This window comes from Anomaloglossus baeobatrachus, chromosome 1, assembly GCF_048569485.1.
Source record: "Anomaloglossus baeobatrachus isolate aAnoBae1 chromosome 1, aAnoBae1.hap1, whole genome shotgun sequence".
In the NCBI taxonomy this organism is placed as follows: domain Eukaryota; kingdom Metazoa; phylum Chordata; class Amphibia; order Anura; family Aromobatidae; genus Anomaloglossus; species Anomaloglossus baeobatrachus.
The window spans coordinates 370212249-370228866 of NC_134353.1; the positions used below are offsets into that span (position 1 = coordinate 370212249).

At 41.9% G+C, this 16618-nt stretch overlaps 1 protein-coding gene across 5 annotated transcripts in view; it reads right to left on the minus strand.

The window, feature by feature from the left end:
- The window catches only part of PSD3 (pleckstrin and Sec7 domain containing 3), a 926316-nt gene that overhangs the window by 240499 nt on the left and 669199 nt on the right, over positions 1-16618 (minus strand). The window contains exon 1 of one of the 5 annotated variants that reach the window (XM_075352483.1): positions 432-830. The exons of the other annotated variants lie outside the window; for them this stretch is intronic. Coding sequence (XP_075208598.1) covers positions 432-599 — 168 coding nt within the window. The 5' untranslated portion in view covers positions 600-830. Of the gene's footprint in view, positions 1-431; positions 831-16618 lie in introns of those variants that run through there. 5 annotated transcript variants of the gene reach the window in all.

Consider the following 16618-nt stretch of genomic DNA (forward strand, 5'->3'; position numbering starts at 1 on the left):
TACATTCACATGAGAGAGAATATTGTTCTATTGACGATAACAATATACCATAATTATGTGCTCCCCGCTATGACATACACTAATTAGTATTTTGGTAGTAAAACTAACGGACCAAGCATTGGTGGAGATGACACATATAAAGCTCTGTAGTATTGAACATGCAGAAATCGATTGAACGTGGGGAGAAAGCTAAACATGTGCCTTTCCTGCCCATATATTGTTAATCACGGCTATTACAATATTACCAATTAAAGCCAATTTTGCACACATTAACATCAATATTCTGAGATTTGCCCATGTCCAGATCTACACATTCATGTCGGAGTCATGATGTGAAGAAATTTATAGAAAAGAATGCATCAAATTGATCTGGTCATTCAATAAAAGGCATGCGGACATTTCCGAAGTGGTAGACGTGCAAGTTACTATACCTTGCTCTCTTTGACATGTCCAGTTGAGAATTCAGATGAATGGGATATTTTTAGGGATTTGGACCTGTGGGACTGACGTCGGACAGATTCCTCCCGGGCATATTTCACGGAGCCTGTGGCTCTCACCCGCACCTTGCTTGTGCTTTGGACGCTGTTAACTCCAATCATTTCCGAAAGGTAATAGGAAAGCTTAGGTGCAGGAAAATAAAGAGGTGCAAAAAGGCACAATTTACTCCTTAGCAAATTAGTTATTTAGGAGACCGCTCTAAAGGAACTCTACATGAGCAGCTTGCAATGCAGAGATGATCAGCATTAGCTTAAGATGCACAAGGCTGCTTGTGCCAGCATCTTCAAATCTACTGTTTTCATTCTGCCTGATCGTTCCAGGCATATCTCACGTCACTGGCTGTAAGTTAGAAAAAAAAATGAAATCCAGCCTCTTCTCCACTCCCCCTCTTTTGTCTCTTACACACACACATACACCTAAATCTACATGCAGAAGGCAATGGCAGTTACCCAGGCAAGTAATTAATTGCAATCCGAATAACGCTATTATAACTCTTGTGTTGCCAGCTCGGTGTCTGCACTGAGACACTGAAAATAAAATCCCTGAACAGTCTGTCATTCTCTACTCCATCAGAACGCAGAATGGAAAGCAAGGGAGCTTTAAATCCTATCCATGTTATGTGAGACCGCAACATGTTCGCAGGATAAAACCTGAAGAGGACGTAACTTAATACAATTGTATAGACAATCCGCCCGACACCCTTCAGTGGTGGTCTAGACGGTTACATGATGGGCTTTTTGTTTTCTTGTCATTTTCAATTTTAACACTACAAGTGCAATGCAAAAAAAAACAAAAACACAGAAGAACCAAGGATAACTCCAAAAATTATTTGCGTTGCAAAAATGACTTTCTGTTCTCAAATCAATGGAGATTTAAGAATTTAAAATACTGCCTACGATAATTTATGCTTTTACATGAGAATTAAGAACCACCAGAATAAAAACAAGCTGGTGTGTCTTTCCTAGGCCCGTAGTGTTCTTCTATCTATTATGATGTCCATAAATTTACCAGAAATGATGACACATGGAATATTTGTACTACTTCAGTGCTGGACAGCATAGCAATAGAAAGATGAACACAACTGGCATGCAGCCTACAAATAGGTATCATTCCCAAGTACACATGAAAACAATAAAGAACAGCCATAGTAGATTTATGGACTACTGCAAGTGAAAAATTTGTAAGGACCACTATGCTGCTTGTCAAGTTGTCAAGGTCAAAAGTACAGGATGATGTCTACAGAAATGAGCAACAGGCTAAACAAATAATCCAAATTCTGAAAAAGTAATAAAGAACACTACGCTTCACCAAATAAAGATGTAATATTCCATCTGTGTCTTCCCAGTGTCCATTTTGTGCAGAACTGTCAAGGTGATACATCATCTTTAGTCAGCAAGTCCTCTGTCTCAGCTGGCTAAATTTACTTCTTCCAACTACTCTCCATAGTTTATCATTTCATCCAAAACCAGTTTTAAGTTCTTTTTTTTCCCTAAAGTGCTCTGAATCTCCCCAAAACTCAGGCATTGCACATCAACATTAATTTTGAGCTTATAATGTCTGGTATGACAGTGGACAGATTATACTGCATTTACCAGCATTTTATCATAGAAAAGTAAAAATATTTTTTATACGTTTTATTGCGTTCCTTACAATTCTTCCTCTATTCAATATGGAAAGAAAAAACACAATTAGACTTGATTGCTAATAGGCCTTGAGAGAAAATCTGTGGATGTTCGGGTTTTGTGGGTTTAACCAGACTTTAGATAGAGTTCGGTTCTGGACCTGAACCTCATTGGAAGCTACTGACCGGGCAGTTTGGCTGTCTGCCCACACACAGTCAGCCATAAACAGAGCCCTTGCGGTGGAGAGCAGGTTTTTTTCCATCTTTTTTCTGTATACACTACATCCGATAACACTGTTTTTACCCCCAGTGAGAGCCACTCAGAGACTGCAAGTGGTTCACACTGGGTCACGCACCGAGCATAACTGATCACAGCGCTGCTCGCTTGAGTGGTTAGCATACATAAAGCATCCGAACTTAAACAATGATTTTTTTTTATAAAGTCTGTGTTTAGACTTTACAAAAACTTTATAGTTTGGGTTTGCTCATCTGTAATTAGGTCAGGTTAGACCTATTACATATGACCTACGCAAAATCATAAACCCTCCGAAATCATCCACATATCTAACATGAATTCAGCAGCCTCCTTGAAGAGTCAGAGCAACACACCCCTTAAACTGGCCTGGCTGTATTAATTTTTTATGGCAGTCAGGATTAAAGGTAGATGCTCTCATGAAGCCGAGGAGACATATCATTTAAATTACAAAAACGACTGTAAGAACCTGTCCAAAGTATTTACAGTAGAGGTTCTGCCACTGCCGATATGGAAAACTGAGTCTACAGCTCGGAATGCAGTGAATACATTTCCTGAGTGAGGCAAGCCATGACCTACGTCATCTACCTGCAACTCTTTACTTTTACCAAACAACTATAGATCCTTCATATTGACTTCAAGAGCTGAGCTACAATGCCAGACACAACACATGGACAGACATGGCATTGTGCCTTGGTGAAAGTTGTTTTTATAATCTTGTCATATGTAACACAAAAAAAAATAGAATCAATTACGTCTTTGTGATTAAAGGGAACCTGTCACCAGATTTGGCGCAGGCCACCACCAGTGGGCTCTTATATACAACAGTCTAACAATCTGTATATAAGAGCCCAGGCCGCTGATTAGAACGTAAAAAGGACTTTATAATACTCACCTAAACAGTCGGTACGGTGCAGACTGGTCAGATGGGTGTCTCCGTTCTCCGGTGCCGGCGCCTCCTCTTTCAGCCATCTTTGTCCTCTTTCTTCTGAAGCCGGGGTGCATGACGCAGCAGATAATAGTATTGTAGTGCGGCTGCGCAAGACCTCGATGCTGGCTGGTGTGGATGACGTAGGACGCATCATGCATGGTGACAGGTTCCCTTTAAACCCTTAAGGTACATTAACACTGAAAGATTTTTGTGAATGAGTTCTTAACACTTGTTTCAAGATAATCAACTAATGAAAGAGAAAAATTGTTCTCGGCAGCACATAGTCCTGTGTAAACAGAACTCACGCTGTACAGAAGTATGGCACCCTATGTGCACTGAGGGATCTATTATGGATTGTTCAGTGTGTATTGATTACCATGGTCTGCCTGATCGGTAAAAATTTACCAATTGATGGTTGTTTTGTGCCGCCAGTTGATCTATGTCAAAAAGACCTTCAGTGATTATTCTCTGAATTAACAAGAGCAACTTCAACCTTAGATAAGTCGAATCTCCCCTTGTTTACCCCACCAACAAGCTATAAGGCACCATTTATCGCAGTTTGCAGCTTGTTGACAGCCCGGACAGAAAATAAATTCCACACAATCTTTCTGTTCGAGCTGAAAGTTGTTCTTATTTGCAGAGACTCAGTAAATCAAAGTATTTGGGGATATTGGAAACAAAATGAATTGCAGATAAAACAATTTCCTGTAATTCTGCTCTACGTACAATACTTCCAATTTGCAAGATTGATAGGAACCATTATTCACATTATTTACTAATCTAGGATTCACATGAATGATGAATATTTTCCACCATGCTTTCGGTTATGTCTGAATAGAAAAAAATGGCAGGGATGAGGTCAAGACTACAGTGCCTTTTATTAGCATTGTAGATAAGACATTCATTTCATATTTAATCTCTTTATGTCTGCCAACATGTCTTTTTACTGACCTGAGTAATACTAGAATTACATATGCCTATAGAAGAAAATACAGCAGGTGTCATCAGGAATTGTTCTGCATCAGCCATGATGGTGTAACGCCTGCCTGGATCCACAGACTCAGACGGCTCTAATGGACAGGATAGAGGGAAGCCACTCACCAAGCAGGACCCCCAGAACCCTGAAACTCTTTAACCCCTATACAGGGATTTAGAATTACACAGGGTCCTGGAGATCACTACCTGTGGAAGGCAGCAGTCCGAGAGAGTAGTCGTCACGCAGGATCAAACCAGGAATTGCGGAACAGGGACAGAATCGGTAGGCAAGGACGTAATCAGAAAATGTAGCAGAGGACAAATCCGGATCGGGCAGCGAGGTACATAAACGGCAGGAGAGGTAGTCAGGAAACAAGCAGAAGTCAGAACACCAGAATCACAAAACAGAACAGGAGCCAGAATATCAGAACTATCTCTGGCAGTGGTCAGCAGACAGGAGGGGAATTAAGAAGGGTGTGGTGTCTTCCCATTGGCTGTAGCTGAATGACGGTAACTTCAGCTGGAAGACACACGCCACCTATAGTCAGCCATTGGTACTGCAGATCACAAGATAACCCAGCCCAATGGATGAGCGGAGCCTGCGCCCACCGACGCCGCTGGAATCGACTCCTCTCCCATCACCAGCACCATCCATGGCAGGAATACGGCGTCGCCTGGCGATCAGAGTAAACGTCGCTGGAGCGGACTCCGGTGGTGACGTAACAGATGGGTGTTAGCATCGACTGTGGCCTTTTAACCCATTTAGATGCTGCTGTCAATAACAGCAGCAGCATCTAGATCTTTAACAGAGGGAAGGTGTCTGGCCCTTTAATCTCATTAGCACCCTGTGATTACAATCTTGTGGTCCTGAGCGTTAACATGGCAATCAAAGGCCAAATGATAAGTGACCTGTTAGAGTATTAGCCATATTTTACTGTAAAAAAATGTTTTTCCTTCCACTTAAATACTGTGAAGCACTTGAAGGGTTAAGCTTCCAGTCAGCAGTTTTCTTTTAGGAGTGCTATTTAGTGCCACTTAGTTGTTTTTTTTCCAATTTTATATACAATATAAAAGATGCTGCCATAAGGTAAATATAGGGATGAAAAGGGTTAAATTGCCATGCTGCTATTCAATAAAGATGAATGCTGGATCTTCGATGTATAACTTTTATTCAACGTGTTTCGGAACTCTCTCCATCTGGATTATCACATGATGATGATCCTGATAAAGGAGGTTGCTCCGAAACGCGTTGTATAAAGTCACATATCGAAGATCCAGCACTCATCTTTATTGCACAGCAGCGCGACAATTTAACCCTTTCCACCACTATTTGCAATCACAAAGTATCCTCGATACTGGGGGCTGCAGCAGCAGTCTTTCCAAGATTCTTCATAGTGGTTGTGTCTGACAGCCCCCCCAGGTGAGCAAAACCTTAATCGCAGATTCATCATATATCACAGATAAGACCCTATTTTTGCGCTTTTTGTTTTCTTATATCCGTAAGATAACTCTAGTTTAAAGGGACTTAAATTTCAAAACTGCTAAAAAAAAATAATCAAAAGGTCTCTTGCTTTTCCAATTTTTCCATCAATAAGCACAAAACATATCAACCTAAGGTTACCACTAACAAGAAGTGTCACAAAAAAATCTCAGCATCACCGGAAAACAATGAAAATAGTCAGATTTGAAAAATTGGCCTTCGTCGCTAAGAGGTTAACAACCCATCCCCCCACTTGTATACACAACAGGATGAATTTTCTAGGACAAAAAATGAATGCTGACTTTTATATCACAGCAGCTGCATAATTAGACATCTCAGTGAAATGACGTAGTACTACATGTACCAGTGATGGCCAATCTGTTGAGCTTGGTGTGTCACAAGACTTAAAAAAAATGAGCATAACGGGTGGTGTGTCACTTCTCGAAAAATCCATAATTTTGTGATATTTGTAGCTCTAATAACAAAAAGGTATCCGATAATTAATACTGGGTGGAGGGGGACAGGAGATAATGATTATCTTCCTTTCCTGCCCCTCAGCAGTCATTATCTCCTCTTCCTTCCTTCCCAGTCCCCCCAACCAAAATGTTTATAACCTATCCTGAGGGCTGCTGAACCAGGTTCCGACTGGCAACAGCAGCACTCTGTAAATCTGCTGATGTGTGGACTTTTTGCAGCAACCACACTGTGATGCCTCCCGGCGCCCGCCTGCAATGGCGCTTGTCTTCATGCTCTGCTCCGTAGGGGTAGAGAGAGACGTGTTACGTACTGCGTCTGAGCCTCACTCAGGAACCTGATTATAGGTACAGAACACAAATTACCAGCAGCCGTTGCCCGATCTATAAGACAAGCCGCGGCCGTCGATGATTTAATTAGGACTGCATGTGCGGCCCCACGCCCGTGCCAGTCATTTTGGAACAGTTTAGCCGCACATACAGTTCTAGTTAAATCACTGGCGGACGCAGCTTATACTATAGATCAGGTTGCGATCTCCTGCCTCTGCCGTGCGTCAGCAAAAGTGGATCGGCCGGCGTGTCACCTCTGACACGCGTGTCATAGGTTAGCCATTATTGGCATACAAAATATCCTTGATGTCATTCATGTCTGATAGAAAGACATATTCCTATGCACATAAACCGTAAAAACATTTTTTTTAAATAAATTTTATGTTCAGACCTTAGTGCTTCTTTTAGATGTCAGTGTAGACAGTATACTGCAGGTAAGGTATCTGAACTATTTCATAATGCTTCCCAGATGTTACTGGTAAGAGGCAATGCAATCTGTTAGTCATCTACATGACTAGGCTTCAGCGTGTCTCTTGATTTAGGCCCAGAGCCATAATCCTTTGTTTTTATCATGTACTTTTCTATCAAGTATAAATCAAACCCATAAATTTACAAGTTATGTAAGATGATGTGTAGCAATTCAGTGTTCAGATGAGGATATTTGACCTACACACTTGTGTATGTGAAGGAAGGTGCTGATGCCGAGCCGTGAGAGCTCCACACCCCTTTGCCAGAGAGCAGGTTCTTCTCGATTACTTTGGACAGGGTGTGCAACACTTTCTGTAGTCCAACACCCAGTGGTCAGTCACCATCTCGGATGGTTCCGTTAAACACAGGACACTGGAGAGCTCTGGGCAAAACAACTTTGAACTTTTATTTAAACTTTTCATTTTTAAGAGAGCAATAGCTATTCCTATCCAGTTATGCTGCTGCTGTTTTCTTGGATACAGCATCTGGCCTATCCCACTGTCTGGGGCTTTTTCCACCAGCTGCCGGGTCTATGCCTCCACTTCCCCCCTGCTCTTCTCTCCACGACTACCCATGTTGAACTCACTACCTCGGACGGCTTCAGCCCCTCCACTTCCCTAGCCCAATCCCAAGTAACTCTCTCTCGGGCACATCCGTCTAGTCCCTCTAGGCCTCCTAGAAGGCCTTCCCGAGGTGAGCCTCGTAGGCTCTGGATACTTGGAAGAGTTCCCCGATGGGCCCAAGTTACAAAGCATTGTCCACTTCAGGAACCCCTCTGCAGAACTAACCTTTCTCAGGCCTGGCTCATCAGCCAACCCACTGGCCCTCTGTCACTCCTCCCATTCTGGCTCTCAGTTCCCTCGGCAGCCAGGAAATATCTGCCACACTATACATATTAAAACCTTTACTTACTCTAATACCTATCTAGTTAACATCCCTATACTTTACCTTACACTACTTCCCATGTTCTACCCTAAAGCTTATCTGGCTAATACACTATACCACATATTGCTAACACATTTATAAAACATACAAAAAATTACACTTTACATTACCACATACATGGCTAATATACATTTTACAATAAAACACATTGCCAGCCCGTATACCCCAGCAGCAGGAACAATTAGGCTATATGCGCATGCTGCATTTTGTGCCGCATTTTTTGGTGCAGTTTTGTTGTCAGCAAGTTATGACTTTGACAAAAGAAAGCCGCATGTTCATTCTTTTTGCGTTTTGTCACGTTTTGTTACCCACTGAAATCAATGAAGGGATTCAAAACACATGGATAAAACGCATGGTTGTTGCAATTTGCATGTACTTGCATTTGGTCACAAAAAACACGTCACCCACATTTTTGCAGGATAAATAAATACTGTTCTGGGGTCTCTCTCTCTCTGTCCAAGCCAACGTTATCCACACTTCCAACACTGTGACATCTCACCATCACAGCGCGCACCATAGAACATGACTGCCCGCTAGGAAGTTCAATCACTGGTGACGTCATTCAGGTGAATCCTACACCTGTAGCTCACTTCAGTTGCGGCCTGATTTTTGGTCACAGGTGGAGGACTCTAGCTGTGACTAAATGTCACCTGAGTGACGTCACCACTGATTGCGCGGCTCACTTAAGTCACTCGGGTGATCTGCAGTCACAGGTGGAGGACTCCAGGTGTGGCCACGGGTAACCTGAGTGGTCACCTCTGACCGTGCGACTCACTTCAGTTGCTGCGTGGAGCTCACTGCGGGCAGTCATTTTCTATGCACTCGCTGTAAGTGTCACATTTATCAATGCTGGAAGCATCATGGGACCTAGTGTGGATTACATCGGACCTGCAGGGGTGTTTTGGGGGTTTAATAAAGTGTTGAAAGAGGGTGTTTTTTTTTGTCATATTTCAAATATAGGATTTTTTGGATATTTGTGTTTTACTTTCCCTTACAGATTAATGATGGGGGTGTCTGATAGACGCCTGCCATCACTAATCTAGGGTTTAGTAGCAGCTGTGGGCTATTATTAACTCCTTATTACCCTGATTGCCAACGCACCAGGGCAACGGGAAGAGCCAGGTTCAGCGCCAAAATTGCATCATTGATGCGCCACTTCTGGGGCGGCTGTGGGCTGCTATTGTTAGGCTGGGGAAAAAAAATTCCCCTGCAATCATGACGTCTGGTTGCAGTTTGTATATTTTGTCTTGTGTTTTTGCGCTTTGCGACTTGCCCAGTGTAATATGTGTAGTCATATTTAGGTTGCTGTAATTTATGCATTAACAGAATTTTATGTAGTATTTAACATGCATGTATTTAACGTTTTTCCTGTGGGTTCTTTTTATTTTTTATTTTAGGCTGGAAAGGGCCAAATAACCATGGCCCTTCTCAACCTAATAATAATAAAAGCCCCCAGTTGTCTGCTGTACCTTGACTGGTTTTAGAAAAATAGGGAGGACTCCACATCATTTTTTTTTCTTTATATAAATCAAATAATTAAAAAAAAAAGTGTGGGATCCCCTCTGTGACGACATGGACTCTCATGGGTTAAAGTTTCTTAACATTCAGCCAGACTATTGTTCTTATGTGTGCTAAGTCATGTTTGCTTAGCTATTGCTCTCCAGACTTTTCCAGTAATCATTGCATTGTAGTTGTGTATTGCTAATGTGATTACCTTAGTAGCCATTGTCTAGTCGGTGACTTGCCAACTCCATGTAGATATACTGAGTCTTTTTATGCACATCATTTAAATGAACATTATCCATGCAGCTTGAAATTCATCCAATGGGAGAAGCAATCTTCTCCAACCAATCGATGAGGACGCAGTATCCTAAGGGAATGTTATGGCTATAAAAGGGACTTCTTTAAGCCACCAGGGTTGATGAAGGTTGATGGATGCTGATGGATCCAGTCTAAGTTCTTTGGAGCTGACTACAGGATCAGGATATCTTATGGCTTCAATCTAGGGGCTCCGGTTCTGGTTGGAGACCATATCCACAGCCTAGGGATTTCGACTCCGATGCCAGGATTGTAACATCATACCAGGAGTACCTAAGGAGGACACTAAGGTTGGGACAGTTCAGTCACCTGTTACAGACTTTGCAGACCTCACACAGCTTCCTAAATCTGGCGTTATTCTAGTCACGGTGGGTGCCCGCCAAAAGTGGGGTGCTGCTGGACTGGAGTGAGTAGCCCTGGAACCTGTGAGGCATGGACATTCTAAATCCCTGGTGAGCCAGCGGAAGGGTGAGGCTCTGTTGCCTGTTACATTTGTGTGTTTTGCTGGTTATGTGTTATGTGCCGTTAATTGTTTGGGGATCCAATAAAGTCTAATTATTGTGGTTCCCTCACCCTGTGTTGTCTGAGTAGTGTTATGCCCACGGTTAAGGAGGCCGGCGTTCAGTTGGGATGAGCCCTGAGCCACACTGTCTTTCTAAAGGCGGCGGGTTTTAGTGGACGAGAGCACCCACTGAGCCCCGTGTCTCCACACCCTCTATTTTTCATAACCAGCCAAGGTACAGCAGACAGCTGAGGGTTGCAGCCTGTAGCTGTTCCTGTGCTGGAAATGAAAAATGGCGGGGATCCCACCTCCCTTTTTTATCACAAAAATTTAGAAAAAAACAGGTGGCCAAGCTAGCTATCCCTTTATAGAACTATTCTGTTCTATCTATTCTTTCTATCTATCATCTCTTCTAGATATCTATCAATTATCCTATCTTATCGTATTTTGTTTCTCCTTTTAAAAAATGCATTAACAAAATCGTGGCAAAAACACACCATCATTACAAGTGGTTTTTTTTGCATTTCCAGGCTCTCTGTGACAAGGTGCAGTTTTGGATGCAGTTTGGGTGCAGTTAAAAGTGCAGCATGCGCATATAGCCTTAGATATTCACTTTAAAACGCAACTATTTTTTCAATGCATTCAATATAACATTCATCAGACATTATGTAAATACCGTAGGAGTGGGGGTAAGTTAACCACCTCCTACATATGCATGGTAGTCCTGCTGGTTAAGGTGGCATTTATTGCCGAAAAATAATAATGCTACAGTTAGGCAGCCTGGCAATACAAAAGATAATAATTATCATACATTACATTACTTCACAAATGTCATAGCACTCAGAGTTAGTCAAAGAAGTGTTCTCTACAGGACGACTATTCATTAGTCAAACTAATAGCTAAAAATTATATTATAATAGACTGTGTGAGAGTGGGATACCTATTTAATCAATGAGGCGACCATGCATTTGGTATAATTGACTATGGGCAACCTTTCAACTTTGAGGACAGAAAGGCCATCGTGTCCAAGACAAAAGAAGTGAACAATACAAAATAATTGGAAATAATACTTGCATGGCTTCCACATACTCTATGTCTCTGATCGAAGTAGGTGGCATTTGTTTACTGCATAATGATTTTTACGGACTACTGACACTGTTAATGGCCTCACACGTCTGATTTATGGCTGCTGTCACAAGGCCATTGACTATATATTACTTAATAATTCTGCAATCTAATTGGAAGCTTCTGTACATGGCTATGCTCATCAGTCCAAGGTCAGGCATGGCTCAGAGTGCTAGAAAATGTGATCGCTATGTGCTGCCCATAGTAGTCCAGGAAGGTTAGCGGCAAGAAACACAAAAGACAGGATTAGTTTCTAAACTGACGAAGAATTGGAGATACACTAGAAAACAAAGCGCAGGATACAGTAGTTAGCTCTGTCAAATCAACGACTGAAACCGGTTTCATTTCATTATTTTCTATTGCAAAGAGAATGACATGAAGACAGGACTTGCATCACTGCACTCCATAATGCTGTGCTATTGTGCACCAATATACTAAGCAGCATACATGCAAGAGGCTGTACTGCAGCACAGGGCGTTCTGGACACACTGTAGTAAGGAGCCACAGGCACATTGTCATATGGTGTGCTAAGAAAACATCTACACCATACAGCAAATAGAAGAATTGGTAGGCACACCTAGATACAGAGTCCCACAGAAGTCAGTCGGTGCTGTATTGCAGCTCTGTACAATGCAGAGGTCGAACAGAGATACAATGTAGCTATGTGCGTGAGGATATCCTGCATGGATTACAATGGTCTGAAGCACTAGACAGACAGACTTTGCAATTTTACTTGTTGTACCTACAGTATCTTTACATTGTTTAGGGCTTAAAGGGAACCTGTCACCAGTTTTTCGGCCTATAAGCTGCGGCAACCACCAGTGAGCTCTTATACAGAGCATTCTAAAATGCTGTATATAAGAGCCCAGGCCTCTGTCCTCCTTCTGAAGCCTGTGTGCATGACGCATCCTTGTCATACACACTCGCCGGTCCCGCGCAGGCGCACTACAATACTTTGATCTGCCCTGCTCAGGGCTGATCAAAGTGCGCCTGCTCAGGACCTGAATGCTGGTGAGTGTGTATGACAAGGACGCGTCATGCACCGCAGCGTTAGAAAAAAAGACAGAGTTGGCGACAAAGATGGCTAAAAGAGGCAGCGCCGGCACTGAAGGATGAAGACGCCCAATTGAGCCACATCCTCTGGAGCGACCGGTTTAGGTGAGTATTATAAAATGTTTTTTTATGTTGTACACAGCAGCCTGGGCTCTTATATACAACATGTTAGAATGCTGTATATAAGAGCCTACTGGTGGTTGCTGCAGCTTATAGGCCGAAAAAACAGTGACAGGTTCCCTTTAAATGAAACCTGTCACCAGGTCATAAGTGTCCACGTTCTTCTTTTACTTTATTACTGCTGCTCCTCTGAGTATTTCGGGGTTTTTTTTTTGTTTGCTTTTTTTTAATCTGCCATACAGTTCCAGAGATATGGGCCTTTTATTTAGTACCAACTTTTATGAACAAAGGGGGTAATTATGCATGAGAATTATGCATCCTAAAGACACGCCCTAAGAAAATCCTGTGAGCAATGCCCCCTTAGTAACCACCATATAAATGAGCACTAAGTAAAAAAGCCTACATCTCCGGAACCATATTATACTCAGGGGAGCAGTGGGAATAAAATAGGAGGAAGAACTAGCCACTTTTGACCTGGTGACATGTCCTCTTTTAACACATAGAATAACACAGCAGTTTAGGGTGTGGTTGGCCGATGTTGAAGTAGTTCTTACTATACTTAAATGTTTCTGGGATTCATTCTACAGCACCAATGAGAATTAAAGAAATACAAAGACATGTGATTTCCAAAGCTCTCCCAATAATTTTAATGAGAATCAGATCTTTTATAGTCCTCAAAAATATAGGCATGCCGTGCATAAATTTAGGCGTTCCTTACACTATAGTAAATCGTACAATACATAACTGCATAGTTAGACATTCCCAGCATCCACCCAGCTTAGCTACACCCCCTAAACAAGGTCTTTGTTCCAAAAGTGAACTCTCAAACCCTAAGAACTTTTTGGCAGACCTTGAGACATTAACTCTCTCCTTACTTTAACAGTTAATTATGTTTCAAGACGGGTGTAAGTTTTTACAGGTCCAAGGACAATTCTTATTTAACAGCTTTTTTCTATAATAAAAAGAAAAAAATGTAAAGAAACAATGGAGTTCTTTAAGTGATATGTGCTCTTATTTATTTTGCTATGTCGCGGGAAATGTTAAAGCGCGCTGTATGTAACATTTCATCCTTCAACGCAGTACATGTTAACACCTGTCATTGTTAAAGTATGTAGAAAACTGTAACCATAGTTACAAATTTCCAGGAAGGGAGGTATGAAATATACACAACCAGGTTAAATTAACCATTAATGGTCTGTGTGCTTAAATCCAGACAAAAAAAAAATAAAAATATACAACTTTATATTGCTTAAAATGCATTGTTCTATATACAATAATGTATATGGATAATACATTACAAGGTTACAGCAAATTAACATTAATGGATGTGTGATTCTATATCAATAAGCCATATGCACCGTATATATATTGTACATAGCTTGTTAATAAAGTCACTGCATTAACGCTTGTCTTCTGAGACCCCCAATGATCAATATAAGAGAAGGGATGGCAGCGAAGTCTATAGGCCATCTACAAAAGTCTATTGCACACTACTTCATATCATGGTTTATCATGGTTGCATATCTAGGACACTGATAAGTAACAATACCATCTATTTTATTATGCAGGATCTGTGACACTGATATTAATGATAAACTATGGGTCATATATAGAAGTCTGGTGTTGCTGACTATAGCAACAAATTGCAATACATTTTTCTACAACAGTTTAACAAAACAGTCTCTGAAAACAGCAGTCATATATAAATTATATACATACTCAGGGGCAGAACGATCACGGCCGCAGGGGTCACGACAACATCTGGGACTGGGGGTTCAGTGGGCCCATGGACCTCAGGACCTGCTTTGTCTAGATGTGTGCCGGATTGCGCACATCCAGCTGAAATGTACTGCAACATAGAGACCCGTTGGGTCTCTGCACTGCAAATTGCGGAGGCGCGAGGTCACAGGAGACAGTAGCTGGCTCTGGGGCTAACGTGTGCCTGCTGCTTAGGAAGACACATATTCACTGCTCTCCGCGCCCATAATCCAACCCACCTGTCTTTTGAATCTGGTTTTGAGAGGTGGGCGGGCTAATGGGCAGAGAGAGCAGTGAATATTCATTCTCTTTAATAGCAGTATAGCGCCTCACAGTAGTAAGCCATGCCCACAGGTAGTAAGCCCCGCCTACCGGCACAGACCTGCTGTGGAGTCTCAGGCCTGTGTAATGAGTGCTGCAGAAATATCAGAAACTTCTAAGGAGATGGTGTCCTTCTCTCCTGCACTGCCATAACTCTGTAGTTGGCACTAGGAGGGGGAGCTTCCAGAGAAGCACAATGATACCTGAATTGAGTACTGGAGCTTCCTGAATGATGTCTCTAGCCCCACTACCTGCTTCTATTCTCCACCTATCCTCCTATTTGCCCCTCACTCACAGATGCACTCTGCCCCTCTCCCCCACTGCACTGTAGCTGATGATGCCTCATTGCTGTCCTGTGATTGTGACCGGCCTCCTCATTTTCTTGGAGTTTGTGGTCAGAGATCCAACTTTCTTATTTCTTAGTGTATATAGTGTGTACAAAAATACACACATATACAGTATATAACAATAAATATAGTGCATTTGTGTGAATAAGTGACTGTGTACATATAACATTTTTAGTGATAAAATTCTGACATTAAAAAGCATAATTAATACTAAAAGCACCAAAAAAACTAAAATGTCAAAACTCGTGTACCATTAAAAAAACTAACTACCAGCTTTATATGCAAAATTAATAAATCTATATTATTTATAGCACAAATTTAATGTATAGCAAAAACAAAAAATGGATGGGCTATATACCAAAATGAAGGACAGAGATACAAGCACGGGATGGGAAAGTTGGGTGCTGAGGGAAAGAGGATCTGTCCCTCAGTACCCAGCTTTCCAATGCTCTGCTATACATTGTTCCCTCAGCAGCTAGCTTTTCCATGCACTGATATCAAGGGCAAGCTGGGTGCTGAGGGAAAGATGGATATCAGAGCATTGGAAAGCTGGGTACTGAGGACAAGAAGGATATCAGTTCATAGGAAAGCTGGGTGCTGAGGGAAAGTGGGATATTGGAGCATGGTAAAGTTGGGTGCTGAGGGAAAGATGTATAGCAGAGCATGGGAAAGCTGGGTGCTGAGGACAAGATGAATATCAGTAAATAGGAAACCTAGGTGCTGAGGGAAAGAGGGATATTGGAGCATAGAAAAGCTGGGTGCAGAAAAAAAATGAAAATCCTTGCTTTGACTCTCCAGATATCCTCTTTTCTGTGAGCACAGCCCACATATCATGATAATCCTCGCTTTTCCAAGATTCAATCTCACAGGCAGCCAGTATTACAATATTCTTGCAATACTGTGAGAACTGCAGCTGCTAATGTGTTTATAAGAAGACAAAGTTCTACTGTTCAGTGTCAGTAACATGTCACACAGGTAACACCTCCTTTTATTTCAAATACTCTCTGGAGGCATCGGGCGGCACAGTGGTCAGTGGGAACCCAGGACCCCAGCAGCGCTGGGGTCCTGGGTTCAAATCCCACCAAGGACACCATCTGCAAGGAGTTTGTATGTTCTCCCCATGTTTGTGTGGGTTTCCTCCGGGTACTCCGGTTTCCTCCCACACTCCAAAGACATACAGATAGGGACTCTAGATTGTGTGCCCCAATGGGGACAGTGTTGCCAATATATGTAAAGTGCTGCGGAATTAATAGCGCTATATAAATGAATACAATTATTATAATTATTATTAGTTCTGTGTCCGGCCCATAGCCTGAAACAGCTCATTTACATATATAAAAAAAGTGGCGTTCTCTGAAATAATATATCAGATAGCAGATATCAAGGTGTCATTTTATTCATCTTCCTATGACCTACATGCCCATATAGAAGGCATAGGAAGGTTGATCCTACTGAAAGATTCCCTTTAAGAACACAGATGCAATTAAATATATTTATGGCACTTCAGAAAGCCACAAATGGATCCTTGCCTCACTGAGCTCAGAAATAAGCAAAAAATAAAACTCCAGAAGGGTGTCTAGATGGGAGGTGGGGAATCAGA